At 43.5% G+C, this 22860-nt stretch overlaps 1 protein-coding gene across 3 annotated transcripts; it reads left to right on the top strand.

Moving 5' to 3' along the window:
• Nucleotides 1-186: 186 nt before the first annotated feature.
• f8 (coagulation factor VIII, procoagulant component) lies at nt 187-22234 on the top strand. 3 transcript variants are annotated; one of them, XR_013964751.1, is made up of 28 exons: nt 187-392; nt 1143-1243; nt 1620-1742; nt 3116-3328; nt 3692-3874; nt 4741-4850; nt 5299-5419; nt 5541-5808; nt 6182-6347; nt 6899-6986; nt 7217-7437; nt 7974-8124; nt 8481-8690; nt 9322-10169; nt 10301-10443; nt 11061-11226; nt 11715-11954; nt 12108-12336; nt 12773-12955; nt 13220-13336; nt 14193-14264; nt 14518-14603; nt 15391-15546; nt 15683-15827; nt 19855-20000; nt 20928-21110; nt 21358-21701; nt 21747-22234. XR_013964751.1 is itself a non-coding variant. In XM_080774212.1 (27 exons), exons 1-27 carry the CDS (start codon nt 238-240, stop codon nt 21505-21507), a joined length of 4971 nt encoding a protein of 1656 aa, XP_080630338.1. In that variant the 5' UTR covers nt 187-237; the 3' UTR covers nt 21508-22234. The 3 variants fall into 3 exon arrangements, 2 of the variants coding, with proteins under 2 accessions (XP_080630338.1, XP_080630337.1); XM_080774212.1 differs by having other exon boundaries at nt 7220-7437; nt 21358-22234; XM_080774211.1 differs by having other exon boundaries at nt 21358-22234.
• Nucleotides 22235-22860: the final 626 nt, after the last annotated feature.

Genomic DNA, 22860 nt, shown 5'->3' with positions numbered 1-22860 from the left:
GATAAGCCTCTAGTTTCCTATTTTCTTCTCTCTCTCTCTCTCTCTCTCTCTCTCTCTCTCTCTCTGCCTCTCTACTCTGCCCCTGTAACTCATGATGACACACACAACATGCACACGCCCCCACTTAATACTCCATCTCCCGCCCGCTGTAGAGCGTCAGACGATCCCTTTAAATATTTCTCGCCTCTCGCACAGTAGCAGAGAAGTGAAAAGAAGACAACAGGTGTGCACATTGCAATGAGAGCGCTACTTCCACTGCTGCTGCCACTCTTCAGTGCGCTTGGAGGGGCGCTGCAGCCCCCATCAGCTATTAGGGAGTTCTACATAGCTGCTGTGGAAATCGGATGGGACTATATCCACCTGGACACTGCCGACACAGCGCCTGACCAAAGGTAAATGGTTCAAACTTCATATAATGTATTATTCTGTTCTCGCCATTTGGTGGACTTAAACAAAATAGCCATCATTTACCAAAAGATTCTCTTATTACTGTAAGACAAAATAAAGTGAACCTTAGGGCAATAAGTAGGCTACGGCTACAATAAGTTTAAAAAAAGAAAGAAAGTATCTAGCCCACTTTACATATTTTCTTTGGACATTTATGTTATGACTTTCACTCCACTACATTTCAATTGTAGCCTACTTTTGACTCCAGTACATTTCTGGAAGGGAAGAAGTTAATTAACCAGTAAATCCCTATTTCATATAATGAAAATAGCAAATCTCCAAGATCACGACACACTGAGCTTGTAAATCTTGTAGATTTTTGTTCTGCAAACTCTTTGAATTTTGGCTGTAATGCATTGATTGATTGTAATTTGTAATTTGTACAGTTCTAAAAGCATGTAGCCTATACTTCTGAACACGTAAGTATATTTAAAAGCAAGTACTCCAGTAACTCAAGTAGAAATGTTAAAGAGCAACTTTCACTTTAGTTGAGTAATATTTGACCAGGAGTATAGGCTACTTTGACTCAAGCACAGGGGTTGAGTCCTTTGCCCACCACTGATTAATCTACAGCACCAGCATTTATGATCCTCCTTGAAGCATCTGTTGAAACCCTGTATATTTGTGATCGTTTTCATTTACTTAATTGAACTATGATTATGATTATATTTTATTTTATTTGTATTCATTTTTAGGAGCAAGACCAAGGATACTCCTCAAAAATACATCAAAGCGGTTTATCGGGAGTATACAGATTCTACCTACACCACCCCCAAACCTAGGCCTGCTTGGGCAGGTACAGTAGGTCTTCTCTACTACAGCTATGCTATCCTCTTTTGTAGCAAGTATTTCTATAAAAGAGCAGCATTAGAAATGTACTGTAAAGTCCAATCAGTTAAATGCAATACCTTTAAAGTGTTCCACGTTATAGCTGGAGTGAGTCTGAGCTATGGTACAGTGTAATTGAAATGTTAAATCTGGCGCTTCTGTAGATCCAGGGAAAATGTACATGAAATGTAAAATTTAAAACCCTCAGTTCAATTTACATATTGATGTTCCTCCAGGAGGGACCGACAATGTCGATCTTGCTGTCTCTCTGTAATGAACCGAGTTCTGGACATGCACTAATCACACACTAATCTCTAAAATGTGTGTTGTTGTTGTTGCTGCAGGTATCCAGGGCCCAGTGATCCATGCCCAGGCTGGTGAGAGAGTGGTGGTCCACTTCAAGAACTTGGCTTCGCAGTCCTATAGCATCAGCCCAGTTGGAGTGACCTACTGGAAGCAGTCTGAAGGTGAAAAGTAAACGCCTACAGAAATTCTTCAGAATTTCACTCATTTTATATATTTTGTATATATTTTAGATACTGTATGTTTTGATCCTTTTAATATGCTTTCCGTGTTTTACTTTACCATTGATGAGTCAACAGCCGTCCAGACTTTCACTTTCTTGAGTCAATGTTTGACTCACGTATGTCTCTTTAATGTGAAATTCTTGTTGTATGGCGAGTCAGCAGGAACAAGGCAATTTATTATTTATTGTCCCAGATCATGAGTCAGATGTCGAAAACACATGTTTTGATGAAGTTTCAAATCCTTTGCCAGACCCTGAAACAGAGACCAAGGGAGAGAGAAGCTTTCTTCAGTTTGTTCAGTTTTCTTATTTTGTTTAGCACACATAGCAACATGGACTGGATTGGATTTGATTGGATTGGGATAAATGCCATGTACAGGGAGGGGACGTATGGACTGTATTGGATTGGGATAAGTGCCATGTACAGGGAGGGGACGTACTTGTACAGCTGCCTCATGCTACGGAAAAAAGAGATAGGCTTCTAAACCACATGGCTCTGGAACCACTTACTGCCTGCCAAGGCTACTTACTAACCATGGCATGAGCTCAGAGCCTCTAGATTGTTTTTACAGCATGAGATCTATCTATCAAGTGATTGGACCTGTGTAAAATAATGCAATTCTTATCACATATTATCAATTCCCAAATATCACATTTAAAAGTGGGGGAAAACCATAGCCAGCTAATATACACTAGTGTAGCCTTATGTCGTGTTCTCACGGGGTCTGTTACGTTAACACCTTTTACAGAAAGAATTAGCATGGATGCTACTATGAGAGCATATCCCAGCTTAAAAGCTTTTGCTCTAATGCCATCATTACAGTACATTACTGTAAACGAGCTGCCATCTTCCTGGCCAGGGCTAGATTCTAATACCATGATTAACTGTAATCGGGGAAAAACGCCACTCTGCATGTCCGGCGATGTGATGGGATTCAGTTCACACACTGTGTGAGGTTTTAATCCCAATTTACTGGTTGTAGTGCCAAAGCTGTTATAATGACTGAATCTGTCACCACTGCCCAGTAGCACTTGTCCTAGCCTTGATGACCATGCAGTCTTATATGCAAAGGTTAAAATGTAATTTAGATAGCATGTCATTTAGACAAAATGCCAGGTTTCAACAATGTACATAATATTATAATGTTAAGACTGTTAAGGTTCTTGGTTTACCTATGATCCTAGATTACTGAGGCACTACACTGTCTCTCTATGCTGTTTACTGTAAATCCCCCTGGATTAGGCACATCTGCTTAATGCCTGAATTGTAAATTGTAATGTGTTTTCTCTCCCTCTCTGTCTTTCTGTTTCCAGGAGCAGGTTATGATGACTCCACAGCAGGCCATGAGAAGGATGATGACGCCGTTCCTCCTGGTGGATACTATGAGTATGTGTGGGACATCAGCCCTAAAGATGGACCCACCATCAATGACCCAGAGTGTCTCACTTACTCCTACTCATCTCAGGTTGATGTGGTCCGAGACACCAACTCAGGACTCATCGGAGCGTTGCTCATCTGCAAATCAAGTTAGTGTGCATGCATGCGTGTGCATGTGTGTGCGTGTGTGTGTCTGTGTGTGTGTGTGTGTGTGTGTGTGTGCATGTGATTGTGTGTGTAGACCAGTGATTCTTAGTCTTATCAATTTTAAGAATTGTTTTGGATGTGGGAACCGCCAGGTTCACAGTTCGATCCCGGGCTCCCCCAGAGTTGGCGTCGAATTGTCCTTGAGCAAGACTCTGAACTTGTAATTGCTCCCGATGTGCAGGTTGGTGCCTTGCATGGTTTCCCTCCGCCATCAGTGTATGAATGGGTGAATGTAATGCACACAAACTTTGGATAAAAGCGCTATATAAATGCACAATTTACAGAAGCTGTGTGTGTGTGTGTAGGTGCCTTCACAGAGGACGGTCAGAGGAGAAGCAATGCATTTATCCTGTTTTTTGCTGTATTCGACGAAACCAAGAGCTGGTACGGGGAGGTCGGGGAGAGGAGGAGCAGAGAGAGGTACAAGAAGAGCAGCGGGAGGAAGCAGCACCACACCATCAATGGTTACGTCAACTCCACTTTACCTGGTAAGTCTTTACGATTAAAAAAAAATAGCAGACCTACAAGCTCGCTATGAGCTTGTAGATCTGCTATTTTTAAATAGATAAAGCATAACATAATGCTAACACCAAAAGGGGTTCCTGCCCAAAATGGGTTAATAAAACATGCTCCTTCATTACACCAAGACAGGATAGTGAAAAGATACACAGAGGTTAGAGTTAAATGTGTACCGTAATTCTTCTCTGTTCGGTCTTAGGGCAGAGTCCATTTGATTCAAACCGTTCCCCGAAACGGGACAATGATTCACATTGGCCTTGATTCTTCCGCACCCCGAGTACACCTCATTCAACTGTATTCAATGCTTTCACGTTGCAGCGATCCGTATCCGAGTACTCTTCAATCGGTGCCGAGACTACCTCCATGTGGTCCTGGGAACCGGTTGGGTGGTTACACAGCATTCAGCATTGTGAATCTTCCCGTAGATATTTACAAGCTTTTGCCACAAACGGTACAACTAAAGGGTGTCTTAGCTTTTCCACAAAAACATATTTTATTTACACATAGTACCCATGAGATAATAAGGTGCGTGAGGCCTGAGCAATAGCATCTGCTGTGTACTGTGTGTGCATTATATATACTTTTCAGGTTGCAGGACATTATTCAAGGTGCGTATAGTCCAGGTTCAAGGAAGAGCTAAAGTCCAAGTCAGGATTTTTTTATTTATAAGTGTGTGTGTGTGTGTGTGTGTGTGTGTGTGTGTGTGTGTGTGTGTGTGCGTGTGTGTGTGTGTGTGTGCGTGCGTGTGTGCGTGTGTGCGTGTGCGTGTGCGTGTGCATGTGCGTGTGTGTGTGTGTGTGTGTGTGTGTGTGTGTGTGCATGTGTACGTGCATAGGTCTCACCATGTGTAAAGGACAGGGTCGCAATCATGTGTTTTGGCATCTGATCGGAATGGGCACAGCTCCGGAGATCCACTCCATCCAGTTTCAGGATCACTCTCTACAGGTCATTACAGACTCTTATTCTTCTGCTTTTGGATAATTCCCAGCAGGGGTCACCACGGCGAATTGTCTGTTCCCACCTGGTTCTGTTTTCTGCATCTTCCTTGGTGACTCCAGCCGCCTGCATGTCCTCTCTCACCACGTCCATAAACCTCCTCTTCTCCTCTCATCTTCAGCATCCTTCCCCCAATGTACCCTTCATCCCTCCTCCGCACATGTCCAAACCATCTCAACCTTGCCTCTCCTTGCTTCATCCCCAAACCTTCTAACATGGGCTGATGGGGTAATAATTTCAGACTGACATTCCAGTGTTCTTCACATCACTGTTCAAAACGTTGTCTGTACAAGTTGTAAACAGATGTAAACGTACAACACTCTTTATTTGACATATATGGTTCTCTGGCGTCCTACTTAATTTACAACTACTGTATCTTAATTCTTTGGTTTTCTAGGTGATGAGCCATCGCAAGGTGACGGTGGAGATGACCCCTATGACCTTCACCACTGCAGAGATGAAACCCACCACTTTGGGACGCTTCCTCGTCAGCTGTCAGATACATGCCCACCAACATGGTTGGTCTTTCATTGTAAAAAAAATGTAACTTTCAAATTTACAGCATTCCAACAGTAATTTAAAAATGTAAAATGTATTACTATTAGCATGATCATTATAATTGTTGCTGTTGCTTTCCAGCTGGTATGAGTGCTTTCTTCACGGTAGAGGACTGCCCTCAGCCCGTCCTCCCGGCTGGCCCCGACCTGCGCAACGTCAAACACGATGGCGAGGACTACGGCGAGGACTACGAGTACGGCAACGGAGGCGACATGTTCGAAACTGTCGACTTCCTGAAGCCCAAGAAGCCGCGGCCGGGCGTCAGGTCCAGACCCAAGTCTAAAACCTGGGAGCATTATATTGCTGCTGAAGAGATCACCTGGGACTACGCTCCTGGCCTCCATCCTAGGTACAGTAACACAGTGCTTCTCAAACCTTTTCATGTCCCCCCAAATTAATAATTATGTATCTGGCCATCCCATCATGTTTGAAAAGAAATATCCCAACTTTTTTCAATGTTTTTGCAAGATCTTTTGAAAATATCTACAAGAAAACATTTCGTAATCAAAATACATATTTTGCTAAATGAGCCCTGGTTTAGCAATACACAACCCTCCTTATTCAGAAGTGTGTTTCAATATATATATAGGCATTTTGTAACTTAGAGTATACATACTGTACCAACGTATGTGGACCTTGTAAAACAGGATTTTACGGTGTATAAGGTTACGATAGCTTCATGGTTGTGAATTTGCTGTGGCTTTCCCCTCATGTTGTTTCAGTGAGCTGGTGTCAGAGTACCTCCCCATGTCTCCCCACCACCTGGGCTTCCAGTATAAGAAGGTGGTGTATGTAGAATACACAGACGCATCTTTCACCCAAAGGACGACCCCTGGCCCGACACTGTTTGGCCCGATGCTGAAAGGAGAGGTCAACGATCAGTTCCACGTGAGTGCATGAGCCAAACTCGATCCTGTTACCATTGAGTGTAGGACATTTCTATTTGATACATTTGATCCTGTAGTGTATGCAAATGCAACCAAATGGACCTGAGATTCTATTTTCACTCACTCAACAGTCAGCGTAAGCAGTGAAATGTTTGTGTGGCATGTTCCACAACACTGTTAACAAAAACAATACTATATCACAACAAGATAATAATCTTACAATAAATGCACAAATTCGCTGTACGTACGTACGCCTGTCTGTAGTTCACGTATCTCGAGAACCGTCCGACTTCAAACTCAGCGCACACGTCGCAGCCGATCCGAGCGAATTGAGTGACTTGGTTGGATAGACGGTTGTACAGAACTGGCAATCCGACCATTATGCCCATTTATGGAGATCGGTTCTCCAGAACCACAAATCCGACCTGTGCAATGGGCGATGCATCAAGGGAGTGCAGTGCTCGACGTATTTAGATATTTATTATAAATATAAATGAATCATGTATGTCAAAGGGTGCTGTCCTTGAAATGGGATTTGAATTGTGTTTCCAGATCTTTTTCAAGAACTTTGCCAGTCGGCCTTTTAATATCTATCCCAATGGACTAACCAGGATCCATCCACTCCAGACATCTTCAAATGGTAAAGTAAAATATTTTCCAATAAACATTCTTATGAGTGCTATGGGGGTCATTACTGCACTCACTGATATTGTAAAACACTGATATTGTAAAGCAATATTCAGTAAACAAAGGGTGGGAAAAGGCCCAAGGGTGATATTCTACTATTTTGTTTTCCAAAATCCAATTGCTATAAAACTTACAGATGAACAGAAAATGTTAGATAGTTGACCATTTGTTTATGTAATCAAGCAGCAGCAGAAAAAGCCCTTCGCTCCATGGGAGTCCCCCCCAATGGGACATTCGACTATGTTTGGAGGTTGACCCCTGATGATGGGCCCCTGGCAGGGGACCCGCAGTGTTTGACTCACCTGTACCAGAGTACCGTCAACCCAGAGAGAGACCTGGCCTCAGGCCTGGTGGGCACCCTGCTTATCTGCAGGAATGAGGCCATTGACACTTTGGGACGCCTGGTGAGGAGTTTTACTTTATAAATATAGTCCATGGGAAGCACGCACATCCCTAAAGAAAATCTTCAGGTGCTGAACAAAAAGATACGTACAGGGAAAAGGAAGGAGGTCCTCACACTGTTCTAGGGCTCCCAGAGTCGTTTATTTGAAATGAACAACGTTTCGACCCACAACAGGTATCACACCTGACGAAGACCTGTTGTGGGTCGAAAGTTTCCGAGTTTTACTTTATCACAATGTGTGTTGATAATTTTATATAGATATTTTTGCATGATGTTCAGTTGCAAATATAGAAGGCTTTTCCTTGCTGCATTGTTGTGGCATATCAAAGAGGAACTGCCATTTCCTGGGACAGTCTTTGCCTTTATTGTAACTGTATCTACTATGTTGATGATATCTTGTTTTGAATCACAGGCACTTCTTCTAGTTTTACATTTATTTTGTTCCACAAATTAAAGAGTTCAACAATGTAATCTCTTGTCTTGTCTACACTAGTACTACTAGATATTGTTTCTAAATAACTGAATGTTCTGTCATAGTTGGGCTCCGATAAAGAAAGGGGTCTGATGTTTGCAGCGTTTGATGAAAACAGAAGTTGGTACATCAATGAAAACATTCAGAAGTACAGCCAGGATTCCTCCAAAATAAATCCCACTGATCCAGCCTTCTACAACTCCAATGTTATTTACAGTAAGTATCCAAGCTCATCAGTCATCATCCATGGAATATTCTTTATAATATAATCCCTCTAGAACTTTCTTGATTTATATATCATCAATACGGTACCAATGAAATGGTATACTATGTAGATAGAATTCCCATTTAAAAGTGTTTAGTAAAATTGTCGCTTATTTATCTTTACAATGTGATTATGTGATAATCGACAAATTAATGAATGAATTTCACCAGGTTGTTGATACAATTATAGGGCCAACAAAGAATCTAGATATTACACAAACAGGTTAAATGTACTTTCAGTACTAGTGAGTCTGTTCTCTTGTATTCCTTGTGTATCTATCGTGTATCTATTGTGTATCTATTTCCAGGTGTCAATGGCATCATGTTCAGCGGGCGCCAGTTCACAATGTGTAAGAGTGATGTCATGTTCTGGCATGTGGCCAATGTGGGGACCCAGAGCGACTTCCTCTCCATATACTTCACAGGAAACCCCTTCGAGCACCATAGCGTCTACCAGTCTGTCCTCACCTTATTTCCCATGACTGCTGAGACCGTTCCGATGGAGACTGAGCTAACAGGTGAGGTTCCACAAGAGTTATTTTTAGCCCCTCCTATATATAGCTCTTTGTCCTAACTCGTGTCACATTTATTTGCCATTGACAATGAAAAGAGAAGTTACGTTACGTCATATGTGTCTGAGCAAATCGGCTTGTTGTGCTAACACAAACATTAAATGCCATTGACAATGAAAGGAGAATTTACGTCATATGTGTCTGAGCAAATCGGTTAATTGGCTATGAATATAAATCTCGTTAATATTATTTGCGTCGGTATAACATGACCGAGAAGTGGTATAGTGTGGAGAAAATCGGCAGTGTCTACACAAACATTAAATTCCCATTGACAATGAATGGAGAATTTTACATCAGTGTCTGAGCAAATAGGCATAGTGTCTATTTTACGTTGTGATGATGTACGATGATAAAAGCACCCCTCACTTCACACCATACCATAATGTACATGCATTTCTTTAAGATTCCCTCTCCCTCTTTCCAATTAGCCACCCTGGCAGCCCCTTGCAGGCCACAGCCCACACTTTGACAATCTGTGAAATAGTCTGCTTGCCTTCATGAAGAGTGTAATGTGTATCAGTGCAGAACATGTTGTGTTTGTATGTTTGTTGATACTCCTGTCTTTTTCTTCTCTCAGGCGAGTGGGAGATAAGTGCTTTTGATGGCAGCCTTAAAAGCCGGGGGATGAGCATTCGCTATACAGTGCGACATTGCAGAGACGAATACCTCCCTCTGACTGATAATGAATATGATGAGGATGCAATCTCCGACTATATTGATAAGATACCTGTAATGCCGAGGAGCAGAAGATCACAAAACCACTCTGTGACGGTTCAGATGTGCAATAAACCACTGGCCAACCATAACATAACTCAAACAACGAATAGCACCGATGGCACCGATGGAGAAGGGACAGTGTGTGAAATGAGGAACATTACATCGTCAGAAGAGGACAATACTGAGTCGGTGGCCGATGGAGGAATCCCGATGGACATCCTGGAGGACCTGGATAGAGATGGAGAGTGGACTCCCCAGGATGGGAATGGCCCTGAGGGACGTGGAGGTGGGAGACAAAGAAGACACGAGGACAGGGACGGTGGAAGCGTAATGTCCGGAGCAGGGGACCTGGACGAGGGAGCTGAGATAGAGAACCAACCAGAGGCTGAGAGAAATGGGAGTGACACGAAAGCCAATAAGGACCAGGATGAAGTGAGCGGTGAATGGTTGAACGGAAAGAACTGGACAAAGAGAGAACTGGATGAGAGCAATGAGATCCTACTACACTCGGCTCCCCGGCTGAACGAGGGGGAGCTGACTCTGGAAGATCAGGATCTGGATCTACACAACCACATTCAGCCTGTACGTGAACCACTGCTAATGGATCCTCTAGATCCTCTGGACCCTTATAACGTCACAGATGGTAATGAGACAGAACAGAAGAAGAGGATATCACTGTCTCTGGAATATGATGACTTCGACCAAGAGGTGTGTGCGATCATTATATCTTCATGTGTCATCATGTCATAGTCCATAGTCATATGCTAGATCTTGACTTCAGCCTCAACAATCTAAAGATGTTTCTCTCACCTACACGTATATAATAACCTGTGTTACAGGAGAACAGCACATCATATGTGTTTGGTACAGAGTTCCTGGACCTCCGCTCTGGAGACAGCAAATATTACAATTACTACATTGCTGCTGAGGAGGTGACCTGGGACTACGGCATCCGACTCCCACACCAACTCATCAAACCCAGGTCTGATAGACATGTCACCCTAGGTTCCCTAAAGTAGTGCTCCTCAAACTGTTTTTGCCAAGGATGCCCGAATTGATATCTGAAAATGTTTTGTGCCAGGGACCCCCAGAAGAGAAGATTTGTGTTAAACCATCGTGGCAAAATCATCCAATACTTTCGAGATTCTTTTCAAAATATTCATAAACAGCAGATGTACAAGCTTGAATATTTGCTATTTTTGAACAGCCATATGTTTTATGGGGACCCCTGGGGACCCCCTGGAAACCCCCAAGGGACCCCTGGGTGTCCCGGACCCCACTTTTTGAACCAATGCCCTATAGCGACCATAGCATCTTTACGATACAGCTCTGTAGGAGTCTATAAGTGGGTCCTACTGTGTGTATGAGATGATTTGTTTCTCTGGTACTACCGTACTAGTAATGGAATTGGGTTAGTAAGGGTAGCTACATCATGTGAATTCAGTGTGGTGGGAAGCTGACTTGGTCACTTGGGCATAGATTTGGGACAACAACGACAACAAAATCCCTCACAGCCATTGCATAAAAGTGATTTTCAAAATGTCATCAGGAAAGCAATATAACGCAGTGCATATTCTCACCATCATCTCACCTCCTCAGAGCGATGCGGCGTGGAATGAGAAAGTTCCTACCGGAATACAAGAAGGTGGTGTTCAGAGCTTACTGGGATAAAGACTTTATTGTTCCTGTTGACCCAGGAGAGCTTCAGGAACATCAGGGAATCATGGGACCCATCATCAGGGCCGAGATCAATGGGCTTCTTACTGTGAGTAGCAACCAGGCTGTAGTAGGGTTTACAATGTATACTCTGTACTGTGTGTGTGTGTGTGTGTGTGTGTGTGTGTGTGTGTGTGTGTGTGTGTGTGTGTGTGTGTGTGTGTGTGTGTGTGTGCGTGCGTGTGTGTGTGTGTCTGCGTGCATGCGCGCGTGTGTGTGTGTCTGCGTGCGTGTGTGTGTGTGTGCGTGCGTGCATGTGTGTGTGTGTGTGTGTGTGTGTGCGTGCGTGTGTGTGTGTGTCTGCGTGCATGCGCGCGTGTGTGTGTCTGCGTGCGTGTGTGTGTGTGTGTGCGTGCGTGCATGTGCGTGTGTGTGTGCGCACAATAATATACAAGAAAACATTATTTTCTTGTTTCTTGGGAAAGCTTTTGTCTCATTTAAAGTTTGTACAGGAATGCTTCCGTTTGATTAGTTCACAGTTACAGAGTTACTTTATAAAAAAAATAAGAGCAGTTTTCCCCTTTGTCTCATTTTAAGGTGACCTTTAAGAATAAGGCATCCCGGCCTTACTCCTTTCACCTCCAAGGCGTGTATGACCGCAGCCAGGGGGCTGGCTTTGCCCAAGCCCAGTCCTCCTCTATCCCAGCAGGTCTCCCAGGGGAGGCTGTGCCCCCCGGGCAGGCACGTGTCTACAACTGGAGAATAACCCGTAAACAAGGGCCCACCAGCTCAGAGTTTGACTGCAAGGCGGGGGCCTACTACTCCACTGTGGACAAGGTGTGTGTCTGACTGTGCCTGCATTTTGTGTAGCCTGTTTCATTTCCGTAATCTTATTGTACGTATGTAGGAGCATTCTGCATGCACAGGCATACACGCCACCTGCATTCTTTCACTTTACTATCGTTCTGCTGCTGCTGTGCCATATTTCAGGAGAGGGACCTTCACTCAGGTCTGATTGGTCCTCTGGTCATCTGTAAGCCCGGTACCCTACATCCTCATCTGCAGCTGCAGCCTGGCATCCAGGAGTACGCCCTGCTTTTCCACACGTTTGATGAAACCAAGAGCTGGTACCTCGAAGAGAACCTGCAAAAGTACTGCACCCCGCCCTGCCGGGCCAACCCCGATGACCCCTTGTTCCAGATCAGCAACAAGTTTGCAGGTGGATGGTCGAGTCATATTGTCTAGGGACCAAACATTTAACGAGAAGTAGATAGAGGTTTAAATTATATTTAAAATGAACGCATATTCCAATAGAGGGTATATGCGCGACTGCACTTCCTACCCGGAAGTTATGCAGGAACGCCTATAGTGACAACAAAACTACTTTCTGGCCTTGACAGCCCATACGTACATCCTAAGTTCCTAACACAAAAGTCCTATCTGATTGCATTAAACGACGAAACACTTTGCCACTCACTTTATGCATGCGCATACCCTCTATTGTTGTTGTTACTGTACAATACATTATACTGCAATTACTATACTATACTATACTTTGTCTGAATGTCTGCATTTGCTACAGTAAGTTTGTGTGTTTATTAGTTTATCAAATGTGGAGTTTTGCTCACACAAATACCGACCATTTGTTTCCCTAGCGATAAATGGCTATGTGGCGGAGACACTTCCTGGTCTGTTGGTTGCCCAGCATCAGCGAGTCAGGTGGCACCTTCTAAACGTGGGCAGTGATGGAGAGTACCACGCTGTACACTTCCATGGTCTGCCTTTCAGTGTTCACACTGACCAGGAACACCGCATGGGGGTCTACAACCTCTACCCTGGTAAACAACATATACACACAGACACACCCACCCCCACACACACACACACACACACACACACACCCACACACACACACACACACACACACACACACACACACACATAATTACACAGACACTATAATAATAAGCATATTATGCAGTAATGCATGCATAGGATAAGTATAGCATGTAGCCAACTATACATATATGTACTTACATAGGCTACACATACATGCATATGAATATTAAATTAAGTTTTAAGTTATATGTCTTCCTCTCCAGGTGTGTTCGGCACAGTGGAGATGAGACCCCCCACGGTGGGTACCTGGTTGGTGGAGTGTACCATTGGGGAATACCAGATGGCTGGCATGAGGGCTAAATTACTGGTCTACAGTCCACGTAGGTACACTTTGAGTCATCGGCTACCAGTGGCCATTATGAAGGTTTATTGGTGGCAACAGGAGTTGTTATCATTGGAAACTATGAATAAAAGAGAGTCATGGGCGATTGTTAGCCTGGTTTCCAGTCTGATTCGCTGCGTTCTATGAATTCCGTGAACAAATTCACGTGAATGTTTCCTAGCCTGGGTTCCAGCCTGATTCGCTCCAGCGTTCCACGGATCTGAAAATGTAGGGCAGTGACAATTTCAGATCCGCGGAACTCAGCGAATCAGGCTGGAACCCAGGCTAAATGTCACTTCGCTACTGACAGAACGCAGCGAATCAGACTGGAAACCAGGCTAGGCAATTGTACTGATCTGACATAACAACACTCTACTGCAGTGCTGCATCGTGTGTTTCCCATTACGTTACAGTCATATAGTACTCTCCGTGGGACACTCTGCCCACAAACTGCTGCAGCTCCTGAAATAATTCCATGCCAAAATGATTGGCTTAGGAATGCGACAAAACCAAAAGCATCTCCATAAATTCAAGGCTGCTTGGGGTGTGTAATTCTTTGGATGAACTACTCCACCAGCTCAGTGGCCTTGTGGTTAGAGTGTCCGCCCTGGGACTGGGAGGTCGGGGTTCGATCCCCTGCCGGGTCATACCAAAGACTTGAAAAATGGGACAAGCATTGGTGTTAGTCACCTCTATGAGAGTTTCCCCACTAGTCCTGTGATGAATCAGTACATCTGATTCAATATTCTTGGTATGCGCACATCTTGGAATGTTTCCGAGTGACTACTAGTGCGTACGTTCAGAAGTGTGATGCGTAGTAACATTGAAAGGAAATCCCATGCTTTGACTTTCAGGATGTGTCTTGCCTCTTGGAATGAAGTCGGGACGGATTGAAGATTCCCAGATCACTGCATCAAATCACATAGGTCAGACATCTGAGTCCATACAAACGCGCACACACCTGCTAACTGACAGTTAAGGAACTTCACTAAAGGCTGAAAACATGACTAATATGGATTGTGTCTTTCTTTGTGTGTGTGTGTGTGTGTGTGTGTGTGTGTGTGTGTGTGTGTGTGTGTGTGTGTGTGTGTGTGTGTGTGTGTGTGTGTGTGTGTGTGTGACTGTGTGTGCGTGCGTGCGTGCGTGCGTGCGTGCATGCGTGTGTGTGCGTGTGTTCAGGTAATTGGGAGCCCAGACTTGCTAGGCTTGACCTGTCTGGAACCATCAATGCCTGGATGGGTAAAAACAAGGAGTCCTGGATACAGGTTTGACATTCTCTTCTCTTACATGTGGTTTGTCCTCTGTCCAGCATTCATTTGATTTGAATAGTATTGTATCTGTGCATGCGTGGGATCTAGTCTGTGCATCTGTGGGTGTGTCTCTACCTATAGGGTCTGCCAAAATCTCCCGGAGGGGGCGTTAACATATGTGTCACGTGGTAGCGGCCGCCATGTTGGCAGGCATTTCTGCTTTGTTTACATTCAGCGACCATCCGTGTGCGTTCTAATTTTAAAACACCAGAGGGAGTTCAACGAGCTCGTTCCTGGCGACAACACAGTAAGCCAACACCAGGATGGAAAGAAAAAACGTCGGCCTCAACATACCTTACAAGGACAAGCATTAAATGTAGTCGCATTAGTGGTGATAGAAGATCGAATCCTCTGTTCAGTCAGTGTGTTCATAGGGGTCGAGACCGTCAATATCCTTGATTTTGTTCATGTTCAGGTAACGCTCCTTTTCCTCAAAGTTAAGCTTGTCCTTGTAAGCAAGGTATGTAGAGGCCGACGTTTTTTCTTTCCATCCTGGTGTTGGCTCACTGTGTTCTCGCCAGGAACGAGCTCGTTGAACTCCCTCTGGTGTTTTAAAATTAGAACGCACACGGATGGTCGCTGAATGTAAACAAAGCAGAAATGCCTGCCAACATGGCGGCCGCTACCACGTGACACATATGTTAACGCCCCCTCCGGGAGATTTTGGCAGACCCTATAGGTGGATCTCCAGAAGCCCACTCTGATCTAGTCTGTACATCTGTGGGTGTGTCTCTACCTATAGGTGGATCTCCAGAAGCCCACTCTTGTCCATGGTCTCCAGACCCAAGGAGCCCGGGCTTCCCTGAGAGATTACTTCATCACTCACTTCTCCATTTCCTACAGCTTGGACATGGAGAGCTGGAGAACCTACCGGGGAAACCACTCCAGGCCAAACTATGTGCGTCTATCTGTGTGTCTATCTGGCTGTTACAATCATTTATTATTTGACACTCATATATTTGGCAAACAAAACAACATACGACGAATTGTATTTCTGACTCTGATTTTAAAAAAGTATTATCATTTGGTTTCAGCCCTTTAAAAGCAGCATGGATGGCTCCAAGGTGAAAGACAACCGTCTTTCATCCCCAATCGTGGCTCGCTACGTCAGGATCATACCGTTAAACTTTGTGAGACACCCTGCCCTCCGGCTGGAGCTGCTAGGCTGCGATCTCAACAGTGAGTTTAAAGTGAAACCATGATGTTTTCAATCTTTCAAACATTCTTTTACAGACCACATCAAGTTTATGTTTTCAAAAGATAATGTACAGTACTAGAATCTCACACGACTGCGGCGCACTCGCATCCAACGCCACACAGTCAGTGTTGTTGTTGTTTCTCCGTGCCACGCGTGTGTCGCAGTGTGATCCAAGTGTCGTTTTTTTTAGGTTTCGGGAATTACGTCATATGGCAGCCAAGTCTATGGACTTTTTAAATGTTTGTTTAGAATACGATGTTTGTTTAAAGGAGGCGCCCCTCACAATTTTTACATTTGAAGTGGCTCTGTAAGACTGTGGGAAAAGGTTCACAAAGCACACACATCAAAACAATAAAATCCCAGGTGCTGGCCAGAAGACAAAACAAAAATGTAGACCACACACTGGAGCAAGCTCCCAATGAAACGTAAGCTGGTGGTAACCAATTAAATGCACTTTGGAGCTAATACTTCTCTGTCAGACTCTGGCAGGTATTCGCTCTAGTTTAACCCATTAAAACGAAAAGCATTTGTTTAATTTTTGAGGGGCGTATATGTCCAGCTTTGAGGGTCTATGTAAACACAAACATTGAAGACAAAAGTGTGTTGACACAAACGTTGAAGACAAAAGTGTGTTGACACAAACATTGAAAACAAAAGTGTGTTGACACAAACATTGAAAACAAAAGTGTGTTGACACAAAAATTGAAGACAAAAGTATGTGTTGACACAAACATTGAAGACAAAAGTGTGGTGACACAAACGTTGAAGACAAAAGTGTGTTGACACAAACATTGAAGACAAAAGTGTGTTGACACAAACATTGAAGACAAAAGTGTGTTGACACAAACGTTGAAGACAAAAGTGTGTTGACACAAACATTGAAGACAAAAGTGTGTTGACACAAACATTGAAGACAAAAGTGTGTTGACACAAACGTTGAAGACAAAAGTGTGTTGACACAAATGTTGAAGACAAAAGTAGCACTACCAACTTGGTAGCTTTCTACCTGTTATCACCACTTTTATATGAGAAATAACCTTATAATACAAGTTAATACATTAAAATATGCCTGGAATTGATGGGGACTGAATTATAAAACATTGTAATGACAAAAAATGGTTCTTCTTGGGAATATAGAATAAAGTTATACAAAAAATAGGTCAAATTAGTATTTTCGTTTTTTCCTTTGGTCACAAAATGGGCTATGTATTTCCCACCATATTACATTTAGACTTAGAGACTTGCATTTAGCATTACAGTGTACCCAAAAGACTCCCTGATGTTGAAATATAACAATTATTAAACAAAAAGTAGGTAAGTATGGCATAGAATGATCCCCCACCCCTGGGAAATTACCCTGCAGAAAGTTACAAGTTACTGTTCACATGTAAATATCATTAATATCTTTCATTTCACTGATAGTAATTTATGTTAGATGTTTGTTGAGCATCTCACAGTCTGAACTAGTTCTGGGAGTGGGCGTGTCTGGGCCTCCTGCCTGGCAGGTGGACACCACCTGGAGACAATCATCCTGCAATCAAGCCAGCCCTATTTAAGCCCCAGTTTGACTGGAGTTCAGATTTGTTTCTCCACTCAGACAGAGCAGTGAGCAAGCCAGTCAGCAAGCATTAGCAAGCATTAGCAAGCAAGCATGGAACCAGATCAGAGACCAGTAATCAATAGGCAGGAGTCCACTGACTGTGTTGTTCTTTGGAATCTCCAATGGCCCCATTAGTAGAACCGAGAGACTTAAATTCATGGGCTACGTTATTACAAGCTGCCCAGATCCGTGAATTTCAGCCCCTCCTGGATATTGCACATAACTTGCCCCAAAATAAAATATCATGCTAAGTGCAGGACATTTTTCACAATGAAAAGAGATTTAGACACCATTGTGCAGCGACAATCCAGCGAAAATGCAACATCATCTAATGATGAAGTTAAAATACGACGATCAATTAGACAACCAGGGTCAAGCTCAACTGTTTATGAGAAAGTATGTATTGTATGTGAAAAAGTACAGAAATATATCAAAGGCACAAAAACACGGGAACCTTTAATAAAATGTGTCACAGAGGAAGCGGACTGTGCATTACGCGAGGCTGCTGTTTCTAAAATGGACAGAGTCATTGCTGCCTTAAGCCGTAATGCGATAGGTGCCGAGGTGCACTTTCACAGAACATGTTATCGATTGTACACCAAAACAGATCAGACCAAGTCTTCCCAAACTTCTGATGCAGCACAAAGTAATGAGTACTCAGAAATAGAAGCAATGGCATTCAATAAGGTCTGTGAGTACATACGATCTGATATAATTCAAAATCCCCGTGCGTTTTTTCTAACAGAACTGAGAAATATGTTGATAACCCATATGAAATGTTACCGTTACTCAATCAACAAAGAAAAACTTTTTTTCTTCTTAAGACAGAGTTTAAAAGTGATATGGAGATAATATATGATCCCAATGGAAGAGTGATATTATACCCACACAATCTGTCCATGGATAAACTAGTATGTGATATGATTAGAAGACAAGGCGGCATTACTAGCAAAGGCAGCACTTCACCTACGGAGTGATATATTAGCACATGAATGTGACAATAACTGGCCCCCCTCTCTAGATAACATCAGGAAGTCAGAAAACATGATCCCCAAATCACCAGTGGCTCAGAATGTTTTCGCGTAACGAGGGAAATCACTGAAGTTGTACCAGAATTGGCATCGGATCATGAAGAGGCAGATACCAGGGTTCTGCTTCATTCCAAGCATGCAGCAGACCAAGGCTATAAGGCAGTAATTCCATTCAATTCAATTCAAAGGGCTTTATTGGCATGAGAAAACATGCGTTAAAAATGCGAAAGCAGAAAGAACAATACAACAATACAGCAATACAATCAAAACAAAAATGATGTACATTTGAAGGTCAGAATCTTCAATAGATCAAATTCTATGTACCAATGCAGGTATAGTGCAGGAATATACACAATGATTAGTCTTGATTGAATGATTAGTAATCATAGCTGCAGATGATACAGACATTCTTATCATAGCATTAAGCCTTGGTCACAATTTACAGTGCCCCCATTCGTTATCAACGAAGAGGAACATCAGCACGCTGTCAATATATAGACATCAGGGGAGTTGCAAGTCAACATGGGATTGACGTATGCACCTCCCTCATTGGCATTCATGCTTTTACAGGCTGTGACACCGTTAGTGCCTTTGCTGGGAAAGGGAAAGTGAAACCCATGAACCTCCTAAAGAAGATGCCAAATTTCAGGCAGTATTTTGGGGAACTTGGGCAGACCTTTGATATGACTGAGCAACAGTTCAAAGAGATGGAGGCATTCACATGCCGCCTCTACCTTTCAGAGAAGACGGATTGCACAGACATCAATGAATGTCGTTACCTAATGTTCTGTGGGGAAAAAAGGAGAAGCAGATTCCTCACAGCTTCCACCATGCCCTGACAGTTTACGCCAGCACACACTTCGGGCCAACTACCAGGCAGCTATATGGCGACAGCTTTCAAGCCAAAATGGAAACCCCTGAACCAACTGGACATGGATGACAGGATTACCTTCTCCAGAAACTGTGCTAAATCTGCTCGGTTGTGACTGCCGCAAGTCATGCAGTGCTCCAAACTGTGCTTGCATTGTAAATGGACTGAAGTGCACCCAGATGTGTCGGTTAAAGGACTGCCAGAATGCCCCTGAAGATCTAGGAGACCACATAGATGCACATGCAAGTGATGATGATGATATATATGATTAATTATCTCTGAATATGTTGATTTTCAGGGGGGGAAAAAAGATGAGAATTTCTGTTATTTCTTATATAAAAGTGGTGGTAACAGGTAGAAAGCTACCAAGTTGGTAGTGCTATCAGGGCTTTTTTGCCACCAGAATCTATTCCTTTTCATGAAATTCTGGGCTCTGGCCCATGGCCTAATTTAGAAGGCATTTGTATAATAAAGGACTCTATTCTACCCTGTGCTTATGTCACCAGGTTGCTCTCTGCCTCTGGGTCTTCAGAGGGGTTTACCTGACAGCAGCTTCAGTGCATCCTCATTCCGCTCCAAATGGTTGCATACCTGGAGCCCTGCCCTCGCTCGCCTCCACATGGAGGGCAGTACCAATGCCTGGAGGCCACAGGTGCAAACACACGCACACGCACACGCGCGCGCGCGCACACACACACACACACACACACACACACACACACACACACACACACACACACACACACACACTGATTATTGTCTTTGTTTTTTTGCTTTGCCCCAAACATCTGATGTAGTGACTAGTGATATTACACCATGTAACATTGAGGACACAATCAAAACCTCTACTTTGGATCTACTTTGCAATCATCTCCCATGACCTTCTCCCCTTGCTTGTTTTGCTCACCAGTCACCCATTATTCTCTTCTCTCTAAAAGTCTACGCTAGTCTAAATGATCCTGCAGTGCTTTCCTCCCCAGCTTATCACTTTCACACTTCCCTGCATTGAGTGGTCGAAGTGTGATTTGTGCTCCTGTCAGACTGTTATGTTGCTAAAGGTCACAAGCCAAGCAGCACACAGACTTGTGATTGCTGGATCACGGGCAGGGTCACTGTGGGTTGTTTTCAACTCAATGGTTAAAGACAAGGAAACCAAGAGCCAAAGTAGTGAAATAACTAGCTGCTCGGGCCTGTAAAGTGATGTGATGTCATGCCAGCATGCAGGTTATGTTTCATTTCTAAGTGGATATCCTGAAGTGCTCAAATATTATGGCACTAAAACAGAGCCAAAGATTTTAACTGTACTCAGTTGAAACCAAGCCAAAGTATGGCAACGTTACGTGTGTGTCCCTCCCTTGTTTCCAAATAACAGGACACGGGTCACACTACACCTCTTCCTTTGTTGTGTAATGGAATTCTTATTTGACTCTGTCGCTCTCTTGGAAACTGTCTTGCATTTTATATAGAGCAATCTACATTTCTTATGTAAAAGGTCAATTTAGGCTACTTAAGGCTAATTAAGCTTATTTTTTTCTTTTTCTGCAAGTTTTGAACCTCTGCCTTTCTCTCCCTGCTCCAGAATAACAATCCTCATGAGTGGCTGCAAGTTGACTTGTTAAAAATGCAGCGTATAACAGGGTTGGTGACCCAAGGGGCCTGGTCGCTAATGACCCAGATGATGGTGACAGAGTTCTCGGTCACCATCAGCGATGACACACATTCGTGGAGCAGTGTGCTAGAGGAGGGGTCGCAAAGAGAACGGGTATGTCTCAGACACACACACACACACACACACACACACACACACACACACACACACACACACACACACACACACACACACACACACACTTCTCTCCTCACGTTATACATTGTATATTTTCTTCTTGTCCTTCGCATTCCTCTCTCCACCTCTCGTCACCTCTCCTCTCTTCTTCTACGTGCTCTATCCTCAACTCTCCTCCTCTGTCCTCATCTTGTGTTCTTTCTCCACATCCTTCCTTCCTCAGATCTTCCTTGGGAACAACGACCCTGACGAGGAGGCCCTAACCAGGTTTGATCCTCCTCTGTTTGGCCGCCACCTCCGCATCCATCCGCGGGGCTGGCACAATGACATCGCCCTGCGCCTGGAGCTCCTGGGCTGCGACACGCAGCAGTGAGGCCTGCACTGCAGCGGGTGCAATGTGGTCCGACGTACTAACAGTTCGACAAGCATTAGTCCGACACCCTACCCAAAACCCAACCCTAAACCTAACCTCACAGGAAGCCACAGGCTAGTTTTAACTTGCCACAAGTTAGTTTTAATCTGCCACCCATGTCGGGAGTCACGGGTTAGTTTTAACCTGCCACGCAAGTCGGGAGTCACGGGTTAGTTGTAACCGGCCACGCATGTCGGGAGCCACGGTGTTGTCGAACTAATGCCTGTCGGACTGTTAGTCTAACCAAGTAAACCAACGTATGCAGTATGCACCCCCACTGTAGCACAGCTCTGCAATGAGACGAACTACAGTCTACGCAAAATACAGAAAGAGCCAAATAATGGATACTTATAGGAGTTATAGACCCCCGTCTGGAACATCACTATTGTAGAACCAGGGTTGTTGGTTTTGAGTTTACTTTTAGTTTCTTTGTTGTGTTTTATGAAAAAATATATTTGTATTTAAGAGTAAGCTAGCTAAACGAGGCAACAGTATTTTGAGATGAACACTGACATTGATGTACAGTATTTCTAGTATACAGGTTACATACAACACTTTCCTAAACAACTCTACGGAGAAGACCTTTTGAATGTAAATGTAAATATTTCTGTGTCATGTCTGGAAGGATGTATGTATGTATACATTTTTATCATTTGCAAAGTTTATAATAAATATAATGTTGACTTGCGATATTCTAAATAAATGATTTTAGAAACACTTTTGACAATGTGCATGCCATGCTCAGATTCTCTTTAAGATTATAAAATATATAGGCCATTTTGTCCATAGCTTTAAAATGTGACCTAGTTTGGGTATGAATAATATATATCCAGCCACTTAGGACTCCACCACTACCCTGTTCTGTTCTCTTACTCTACTGTATTATGATAGGATGCATGAGATATGTTTTCTTTCTTTCTTTATAGGTTCCTCCTTCATTCCTCTAAGCTAAGGGGCAAGGGCACACATTGATACTGTATCTTTGTTCTTTCTTTCTGTAGCTTCTTCCTTAAGACCAATCCAAACTGTTCCCAAACTGTTATCCCGGCTTATCCACCTCTACCGTACTCTCACAGCAGAAACAATGTATGACAGATTCAAACAAATACGCAGTGGCAGAGAAAAGCGGAAATTGGGTGTTTAAGTTAGTAGACAAGGATAAAACATGGGTATGACTGGAAGGGAAACGACAAGAACAACAAGGTGTGCATGCGTGGCCTGCACGTCTAAGCTTGTCTGGGTATGCTGGACTTATCCTTGTAAAAGCAGTGTGAAAACATGAGGGGCATGATTTGAGGTGACCTGCAGTCACAC

The sequence above is a fragment of the Protomyctophum bolini genome, assembly GCF_963924005.1.
Source record: "Protomyctophum bolini genome assembly, chromosome: 10".
In the NCBI taxonomy this organism is placed as follows: Eukaryota; Metazoa; Chordata; class Actinopteri; order Myctophiformes; family Myctophidae; genus Protomyctophum; species Protomyctophum bolini.
Note: the sequence above shows the minus strand (reverse complement) of the source record. Positions and strands in the feature narration are given on the sequence as shown.

What these genes read in the sequence shown, in the direction of transcription:
- f8 (XM_080774211.1), top strand. Translation starts at nt 238, where the DNA reads ATGAGAGCGCTACTTCCACTGCTGCTGCCACTCTTCAGTGCGCTTGGA. An exon ending in ACTCCAGACATCTTCAAATG is followed by an intron (nt 6,987 to 7,216) that starts GTAAAGTAAAAT and finishes TATGTAATCAAG; the next exon opens with CAGCAGCAGAAAAAGCCCTT. An exon ending in GATGGAGACTGAGCTAACAG is followed by an intron (nt 8,691 to 9,321) that starts GTGAGGTTCCAC and finishes TTCTTCTCTCAG; the next exon opens with GCGAGTGGGAGATAAGTGCT.